Source organism: Phyllostomus hastatus, unplaced genomic scaffold (assembly GCF_019186645.2).
Source record: "Phyllostomus hastatus isolate PE091 unplaced genomic scaffold, TTU_PhHast_1.1 phas_scaffold_1674, whole genome shotgun sequence".
In the NCBI taxonomy this organism is placed as follows: domain Eukaryota; kingdom Metazoa; phylum Chordata; class Mammalia; order Chiroptera; family Phyllostomidae; genus Phyllostomus; species Phyllostomus hastatus.
Genome location: NW_025334011.1, coordinates 15077567 through 15087831, shown reverse-complemented (window position 1 = coordinate 15087831; position 10265 = coordinate 15077567). Strand labels below are relative to the sequence as shown.

At 38.0% G+C, this 10265-nt stretch overlaps 1 protein-coding gene across 4 annotated transcripts in view; it reads right to left on the bottom strand.

The window, feature by feature from the left end:
• Positions 1–5959: 5959 nt before the first annotated feature.
• The window catches only part of PRTFDC1 (phosphoribosyl transferase domain containing 1), a 93258-nt gene continuing 88952 nt past the window's right edge, over positions 5960–10265 (bottom strand). For 2 of the 4 annotated variants that reach the window (XM_045857969.1, XM_045857967.1), the window contains exon 8: positions 5960–7196. Coding sequence is in view for 2 of the 4 variants with exons in the window: in XM_045857967.1 (XP_045713923.1) it covers positions 7177–7196 (20 nt within the window). In the remaining 2 variants the exon portion in view is untranslated. Of the gene's footprint in view, positions 7197–8504; positions 8582–10265 lie in introns of all 4 variants that reach the window. The other 2 variants (XM_045857966.1, XR_006787872.1) reach the window with 2 other exon arrangements.

Below are 10265 nucleotides of genomic sequence, written 5' to 3'. Positions count from 1 at the left end.
AAATGACACATTTCCTGCTCTATCTTTTATGCAGCTGTCTCCAGAGCTGGATGTTCATATCTCAGGATGGAGACACATGACTCATGAGGATGGACAAAAAATATTACAACTTCCATTAATGGTTCTTAAATCTAAAAGTAAGAAACTAAGTCTTACTGGCATTTAACATATGGATGGCCATGGGAGCCCTCACTTAGCCCACATGTCTGATGTCATGTGTCAGGTACAATATTTAAAAGAGCTGGAGCCTCTAATGTTGAAGGGTTGACAATACAATGCACATGTCACATATAATATGTTTCAGATTAGATGGATTTGGGATTGTATTACCTAATTACCTAATTTTATTTTCTTTAACAGCTTGAAATATAATTGATAGGCAATAAACTGCTTATATTTAAAGTATATAATTTGATGAGTTTTAGCTTATGGGTATGTCTGTGAAACCATCGCCAAAATCAAGATAATTCAACACTAACAAAATTTCCTCCTGCCCCTTTCTAGCCCTCTCCTCCCACACCTTCCTGCTTTCGTTCTCCCATCCCCATCCCCGAGCAACCACTGATCTATGTTCTGTCACTGTACACCAGTCTACAGCTCCTAAGGTGTTATATAACTAGAATCACACAGTATGTTCCCTTTTACCTGTTTTTTTAAATTCAACATAATTATTTTATTACTCGCCTATGTTTTTAACATGTATCAGTACTTTATTTTTTTATTGCTAATGGTATTCTATTAAATGGATATACCACAGTTTCTTATCTGTTCACCTATTGATGGGCATTTGTGATGCTCCCAGTTATGGCTCTTACCAATAAAGCTGCTATGAACATCTGTGTGCCTCCCCTTTTCCCAAGTACATGCTTTGTTATGTCCATGATGAGTTTCTTTTGAATACAGCTCTAAGCATTTGTGCCATCACTCGGTAGCTATGTAGTATAAGTCATTTTTTCAGGCCATTGATGAATATTCTTTACCTGGCAGAAACGAAAGCCCTGGTAAAATAAAGGTAAGACAATTTTACATCAATGTCTTTTTGTAGTCAGCCAACTCTGTCACTCAACATTAGATTAGATAAATCAGAATGAGCAGTTTTCATTCTAAAGCCTTGTTGGTTGATATTCAGTAATCTCTTGTTTTAAAAATGTTTATTAATTGGTTTGATTACTGCTTTCAAGTATAAGATTTTATATATATCCAAGACAATATATCCAGATTTTATATATATATAGAGTTCAGTTCACATAGTTTTACTTATTGTGTTTTAAGGTGCTTTCACCCTGGTTGAGTTTCTTGACAAAATTATTATGTAATTTCTTCTAATAAAAGTAGGAGTACTTTCAAAATTTCCTTATGAAGTTACATTTATGGAACACTTGGCAAGCAAAAGCTAACTATATTTTTAATGTTTCAAACTTAACCATCTTAATAGAAATAAAGTGTGCAAACATCTATTTCTATCTTTATAATCAAGGTGTGCTATTATCTGGTGTTCTGTATATCGTCTCACATTTTCCCTTGTGGCAAGGTAGTATTTTGTAGTTTTTAAGAAGCTATATAAGCAGGCATGTTTTCAATGATGCATTGTGACCACTGAATAATCAACTCCTTCACTAATCTGATTAGTAGAAAAATATGCAGGGCACATAACCTTTCTGTGGCAGATTTCATCTTCAGTTTTCTGAAGATGGCCACAGCAGTGTGTATCTCATTCTACCTGATCTCCTTCTGGTGTGATGCTGCTATTCTCCTATTGAGTAGTGATCCCTCCCCTTGAACTCAGACAAACCTTTGTAACTGCCTTGACTAACGAAGTGGTGGGAGTGAGCTTGGCATATAAAAGGCAATATGTCGATCCGCTTCTCTCTGTCTCTGTCTCTCTCTGCATTTGCTTTTGAAACCCAGCCACCATGTTGTGAGGAAGCCCAAACAAGGAGAGAACACACATAAAAATCCCAACCGACAGCCTCATCTGAGATTCCAGCTAACGGCCCATATCAACCACTAGACAAGCCTCCAGAGCAAATCCTTGTAGGACTTTCTGTGATCATGGCAATTTCCTGTTTGTGCTGTCTTAATGTGATAACTTACCACACATAAGTCTGAGGGAGTAAATTTCAAATTTTATTGAATGTTAGATAATTTAAATTTAAAAACTACATCTGGCTAATGGCTGCCACATTGGATAGTTTATCTTCCCAGCCTTTGAGTCTTCCAGCTGAAGCAACATCATGGAGCAGAAACAGACCATTCCTACTGTGCCCTCCCTGTATTCCCAGCTCTTGTAAACCATGAGAGATAATAAATAAATATGGTTGGTTTAAGTCTCTCAGTTTTAGGGTTAGTGTGACACAGCAATCCATAACAAATACACACTTTCTATGGTTTATTCCCCATGATTGTTTTTATGTTCTCTACAGCAAATAAAAGTACACAGATATCTTCCATGTTTTAGAAGCCCTCTGGCAATGGTTACATGTGTCTTCTTTTTACAACCAGTTTTTAAATGAGTCGTCTACAGTTACAGTCTTTACTCACAACTTCTTCATTAGTCAACACCCACTAGGCTCTGGAAACAAATGAGGTCACAGTGACATTAGTTTAAGCTTGTTTCTCCCACTTGGAAAATGCAGGACTTCAGTACCCCACCCTGCATTTATGTTCTCCCCTACTTATTTCTGAGTGAAGCCCACTTTGGCACAAAAAATCACCCTCCTCCTGGCTGACAAATTACAAAAAACAAAAACCAATCAAACAAACAAAACAAAACATCTCTTTTTTTGAGTGGATTAGACAAAGATACCCCTTTTAGAAAAAGGAACTTCTTCTGAAGGGCTGATGCAGTCCTCAGCCAGGGTTCATGGCTTCACAAGTAGAGCGCGGGCAGGGTGTCAGCACCTTGGTGCTTCCCTCAGTCAGGTGTCCTTGTGCAGGGTGCCAGCAGCATAGGCAGTACAACTGTATGCAGTAGCTGTGCTTCTGGGATGCTCAGAAACTTCTCACTTACATCCATTAACTTTCCTCTCATGGGCGGTTCTGGTCTCCTTGTGGATGCCACTGGCCCATGAAACCTTTGGAGGGTGGTATCTTGTGAAATATCCTGGATGTTGACACCTTTTGCAGCCCAGAGTGCCCCCCCCCCAAAAAAAAACTGCAGAATCCTTGGAATCCTGAAATGAAGCTGTTTTCCCATTCCTTCCTGCACCAGAGCTGTGCCATGATCCTCAATGAAACATAGAGAATGAACTGTCTGCCCCAATGTGTGGCACAGAGGCTACCATGAAAACAGCTCTCTCAGCTGGCATCCTTGTGTATTTCTTTTCATAGGGTTCAGCATCAATAAGAGGATCGGGGCCCAGAAACAGTGTGTCACTCTCTATGTACACACTCTTTCCTTTCTGCACAACTCCTAGCATCAATGTGTAAACTTCCCTCTCACTATCCCCTTCCCCTTCATGAAATTAGCCTGCCTTCAGCCCTCAAACATCATCTGGGGAATGCCAAAGTAACTTTATGATAGCAAAGTAAGTAAAACCCCCAAATGCTATTTTTGTTCAAATTTACCAGACATCTGGGTGCAGAATGTGCTTTAGGGCTTCAATGTCCTATAACACACTACCTCTATTGCACAAGTGAGAAAATATTTGCATGACACCAGAGGTGGGATAGGTCACCTTCTCTCTCCCTTGTGCTCTGAAGGGCTGTTTTCATTCTCAGAAGGCCTGAAACTTGGCAAACATGTTATATCTGAAGACATGCAAAAGTTAGACAGGTTACATCAGGATTTGACTACAGTAGACCCTTGAACATCGCTGGGGTTAGGAGCAGCAGCCCCCTTACAGTTGAAAATCCATGTATAACTTTTGACTCCCCTAAAACTTAACTATTAATAGCTTTCTATTGGCCAAATGCTTTACTGACAACATAAACAGCTGATGAACACATATTTTGTGTGTTATACAGTGAGTTCTGACCAGAAGGTATCCAGCCATGTACTATGAAAAACAGAGACAATTATTGAAGAAATACAAGATACAAGGAATATTGTTACATAGGACAATGACGCCTCAGTTCCTTTCAAAGTAGGCACCTTGGGACCTCACACACTCCCAATTGCCATCAGCAGCCCCATTGTATTATCATGAATCCTATTAGACAGCCTGAAATCTCTTCCCTTTCAAAGATGATTTTAGTTTTGGTAAAAGCCAGAAGTTGCAGGGTGCCAAATCTGGGCTGTAGTGGGGCTGAATCACCTGAGTGATTTGATCTTTCATCAAAGAACTCTGCACGAGACGTGATGCATGAGTGGGTGCGTTGTTGTGATGAAGCTGCCAATTACCAGTTGCCTATAGCTGCAGCCTTTTGAATCATCTGAATAGTTTCCATGGAAGGTTGTTCAAGCTTAATACAAAATTGGTTGCAGATTTGTTGCTCCACTCACTCAGTCATTTCGAGTGCGACGGCCACATAGTACACATGTTCACTCAAGGGCATCTACCACCCCTACTAACTGGTATAGTGAAGTCATCATTACTCACGCATGCACATTCCAGTCCACTTTCCTTGGCTGCCAGGTTACAATGTCAAGCAAACTGTTCTGGTTATATCAACAATGGTTGGACTTTTTCTGGACAGACCTCATATTATTTATTGTATTCTTACAATAAAGTGAGCTAGAGAAAACATTATTAAGAAAATCATAAGGTCCATCTGATAATTTTTTCAAATTGTCAAAACTCTCCAAAAAAGTTTTCTAATATACTTATTTAAAAAAAATATTTAGATGAGTGGACCTGAACAGTTCTAACCTTACTGTTCAGGAGTTAACTGTATTTGCAGTTCACATTGGGGGTAGCTACATGGTTCAATATGTGATACAGTATTGTCCAGAAAGAAAGGTCCAATTTACAATGAGGGGCTTTGACATATTTGGAAAACTCCAAAGTAGTACTAATTTTGTTACGGTACGACTATAGTAAAAGTATTATGAATTCTAGTAACTAAATCCAAATTTTTTCAATAAAACATACCACACAATCTTTTCCCCTCTACTTATCAGTTTTGGAACACAAACTTAATGAATTCAGTGGTTATTAATTAGGTAATAAGCTTTTATATTTTTGGTGTAGGTCGAATAAACTCAGTGGTATTAAATAGACTAGATTTTGCAAGAGAAGAGGAAATGCTCTTTTTCCCAAGATGACATTCTTGGATATCACTTTCAAAATATTATCTGATAGAAAAGTATTGCAAGAATCTAAATTTCTTGTTTATTTAATGATTTTTTCTTTTTCAGCATTAACTAGTGCAAGTTCTCAAAATCTTGTGTAGTTTCTTTTTTAATTTGAATAAATATAAAGCCCTCAGAAATGATACTGATGGTTACTAAAATTCAAAAATTTAAAGAAAATATTTCAATAAATCATACTTCATGGATAATTTTAAATTTAAAATTAAATGTGTCTGGATTATTTTAGTATATAAATGTGACATAGTAAAAATTATTATTATGTTTAGAACATTAATTTTTATAGATCAAGAAATAGGCCAGTTAGACTTATCAGTTCATAATTTTGATCCTGGTTGTTCCATGCAACAAAGCTAGAAGGAATTCCCGTTGCTGGTTTCCCCCTGAGGATATCTGGGTGTGGTTTATTTTCTTCTTTGGCTAGAACAAAAATATGCAGGAAAATCTTCTTCGAGGACTAAAATTCCTTGTTCTACAAACAAACTTAAGGAGAAAAAAAAGCAGCAGATCAAAACTAGCTTAATCATTTGCTTATACTGGTGCATACATTGGATTTTTTCCAGGTTAACAAAAATAAAGCCATGGGGAAGATATATGCAGTAGTATATTTAAGCTACCAGCTCACACACATTTTAATGGCTGAAAGTATATAAAAATATGAAGGCGGAAGAAAAACAGTAAGCAGTTATGAAACATAACATGGTTTCTTAGTCTTTATTAGTTTAAAGGAAGCTAGAACCTGATAATAATATGCCACATACAGTTCAGAACCAAACAAAGGCTGCTGAGTTATTTATTTTCCATTTGCTCCTTTTAGGAAGTGAGAAAAAACAGCTCTATTGACATTCAGGTTTATTTTCAATTAAAACCCCCATAAATTATAAAACATCTCATAACACAGGGGAAAAGGAAAGAATATTAATCAGAAAAAACTTCCTTGAGTATGTTTTTTTTTTTTATAGTGCTTTGAACTGTGTGATCAGTCTTATAAGGCCACTCAAAATAATAATTCAACCTCTGTGTTTCTGTCTAGGATAACACATAATAATGGTTTTCCTTCGGTGCAAATAAGAGGAAAAATTTATTCCTACATAGTTTTCAGCAGTGAAAGCACTTGCCCCTCCCCCAAACCCTGCCATTTGCTCATGTCCCACATGAATAAAAAGATGCCACTTAGAAACCAGGGCTTTGCTGCCATTGTATTTTTCTTAATTAGAATTCAGAATATTAAGCACAGTTGAGTACATCCATGCATCCATGACATACCGTTATCGCAAACCGGAAGCTTCAATCAAGAACACTAAGCAAGGCTCATTTCATAACATCATTAACATTCATTGTATGCTGTGGTTCAGAAAGGCTTTGTCAAAGCAGATAATAATAGCCTGTCAGAAAAGCGCAAACAAAAATTTATATTAAATTGTCCTTGCTCTCCTTATTCAGCCTGGGAATCTAGTTGCATTTCCAGTGTGTGGGATCAGCACTTAACTTAAAAGTTTCCAGTTTCTTAAGACTGTAAAATATTACTTGAGTATATTTAAAAAAAAACAGTTCAGTGAGAAGTATTTGAGTAACCAGGTGGGGATAAAGTATTCAAGCACAATGACTGTGTCAAAACAAAAGGTGTTGCAGGAGTTTGAAGGGAGATAGAACTCGTGAGTCACAGGCGGAGTGTTTAATTTGGAACCAGTCAAATAAAAACATTGTTTTCCTTTTCTTAACCACTTTTGATATTCTTTATGTTATAATCTCAGAAAAGAAAGCTCTCTCACTAAAACATTTTTTTCCTTTTCTGCTGAGTGAAAACGCCTAGGGAGACAAACTCTATGCGATGGCTTCCTGAGTGTAGTTCTAAATCTGATGTTATCTGGAGATTGGAGGGTGAGAATTGACTTCTTTACACTCGATATTTTTCTTTGCCTTTCTCATTGATCACGCATATATGCTGAAACAATAAAGAATTTAATAATGCATCAGTTTCTTAACAAAGTATGAGGTGCAGAAAATGTTATACAATAATAACGGACTATCACCTTGTAATTTGTTACTGTTGCTTTAAATATATGTGTATATTTATGTGTGTATATGTGTGCATGTGGAAAATCTAAAAAGAGACTCACTTAAATTCTTGATAAAAATTTCTAAATTGTTTCAGTTTTGAGCCTTTTTCTGAATTTGGCTCCCCAGGTCTGTAACAGCCAGGAATTCTGAGGGAACAGTATGCTTAGCTGGGACAGAGATAGAAGTCTACTGGTAAAGTTACAATCGCCAGGGTGGATGGAGAAATAGCCATAATAAAAATAATATTGACTCTTATTTGACCTTTTTTGGGTATCAAAAATGTGTCATGAATATTTTGATTGTAAGCAACAGAAACGGAGTCAGGCTAGCATAAGCAAAATAGGGGATTTGTTGGTGAGATACTGGGGTAGCTCACAGAAGCAAAGAAAGGGCCGGGCAATGATGGAGCTGGAAGGCAGAAACAGGGGTAGCCCCAGACCTCAGCCCATTGATTACCCCTTGGTCTCTGTAAATTTGGCTTAAGTTTCTAATTCTTAAGAGAGAGAGAGACTAGTTGGTACATTTTGGATAAGATGTCTACTTCTAGATCATTCAGTAATGGACAGGGTCACACAGCTGGGGGGGCCCAGGTCTATATGTTGGTTAGCACATTATCCTGATATGCCAAGGTTGTGGGTTTGATTTCTGGTCAGGGCACATGCAAGAAGCAAGCAATGAATACATAAATAAGTGGAACAACAAATCAATGTCTCTCTGTCTTTCCTCCCCACCCCAAATTGGGAAAAGTTATGAGCTAGCTGCATGTCAGTCTAATTGGACCTGCTCGATTTCAGGCACTGACACAAAACTGTTCACAGAATATTGACTATTACTGTGGGTGGGTGGATATAGTCAATGGCTTGGAGAAAATATTAATAGTTCTGTTTTTAGTTTTCTTATTTCTTTAGTATAAAATAGAGATAACCAAAAAGAAAAAAAAAACAAAAAAGTACACAAAATAAATAAATTAGAGATAATCACAATCGCTTCTATCACCCTAATTCCTAACTTGCAGGGTAGTAGGGGGGGATGAATTGAGTTCATGTGTACAAAATACCCAGAATATTCCTGACATGGAAGCTACTCAATAAATGGCAGCCATCATTACTCCTATTTCACTAGTTTGTTAAATGATGGGTCTGTCAAGTTCTTGTGAATGGGGAGGAGGTAGGGATTTATGTGCAAGACTTACATTGAGATCTCTGAAGTATTCATTGTAATCTAAAGCATAACCCACCACAAATAAGTCTGGAATCTCAAATCCAGCATCTGAGCAAAGAGAATGAGAAAAAAAAAGAATTAAAATTTAGATGACATAAGTATAAAGCCACCATATGTTATTGGTGACACTTCAATGTTAAGGACTTTTCATTTAGGCAGAAGCAATGAGAAAAGTGACGAGCAATGCATAGGATGAACCCAGCAGGAACCTGGACTAGAGTGAGCACTCAGGGAGACAAAGCAAATGGCATACGATGAAGAAGGACTGTACTCCTGGTATCCAGAGGGGAGAAAGGGCACAGGCAGCCCAGTGGAGAGTTGGAAGTGTGTCTGAGTTAGTTATGTAGCCCTGTTGTTCCAAAGGTAGAACGACAAAGGAAACACAAAGTGCTGCTTTCCTTTTAACAGCACAAAATTCAGTTCACACAGAAGGTGTGACAATACTACACTACATGCATAGGTGTGCAGGCTGTTGCAACTGAGAGTCTATCTTCTCATTGTACTCAGTGTCCTTGATGGGATAAAGGGCTTGGAAGCAAAACTTGGAAGGCAATATGAAAGGAAATGGGATGGTTGAGCTTAAGGAAGAGAATGCATGGAGTACACAGTGCAGTACACATGGAGTACACATTAGCTCTTTACCTCTATGAAGGACAGAAGGAGAGGAAATGGATTTAAATGCAGTAGCAGGTACTTAGGTTAAGCAAAAGGAAAATTTATGGACAGGAAGATGATTTTCATTGAAAACAATCCTTAAGACACAGACCACAGCTCTCCTTTTTGAAGGTCTTGAAACAGAATAAATGTGTTTACGGTCAAATAATTTTGAAACTCCTTCTAGTTATTTGGAATCTATGTTTGTTTATCACAGTATTGCAGATGAAGATGTACTTGCTTACTGTTATGAAACTGTACTTCAGTGCAGCCAGTGGAGAGTTACAGTGGCACAGCACAGAGAGAGTTACCTCCATGGTACTGCCCAACACCATTTTGATCCCTATGACCAAAGATGCTTTCACAGGCAGAAACCAACTGGTTTGTGCACACTGGATATGCTAGCAGGGAGAAACTTATTTTCTGGGGGATGCCATTATGTGCCACTGTTAGGAAGCTCACTTGATCCTACAAACTGTAGGTTCTTAAAAAAAATAATTAGGGCAGATGGATGATCGGAAGAAAGGATGTCATTGAGCATAGAGGAAAGAGTCAATTAGGAGAAAGGAACAAAAAGTACAAAGCCTCAGAAATCCGTGAAGAAGGAAGAAACAAAGATTCTGAGCTAGGTAAAAGGATATTAGTAAACCCCAAGAAACCTGGCTGTAACAATAAGAATAACTTCAGAGTGAGCAATGCAAACTCTAGAATAGGCATGGCAACTCAGCCCAGGAGGAGAGGGTTGGGAAAGCCAAACCTGTAGAGCTGTCACAGAATTACAGGAGTACTTGGAGGAGAAGGACGGGAACCAGAGGGACCTATCTCCAGCTGATAAATGGGCACAATTCCCACTCTTCTGTTTGCAATTGCAGATGTGCAAGCACAAGAGCAGTGATCGAAACCAGACTGTCTGGTTTAATACTGACTCGAAACCTAAAGCTATATGAACTTGGCAAGCTGTTTAACTTGGTTATGTTCAAGTTCCTTGTCTGCAAAGTGGGCATAACAATAGCACCTACTTTAAATGTGTTCATCTCTATGTAGCTCTTAGAACAGTGTTGGGGTACATCATAACCTC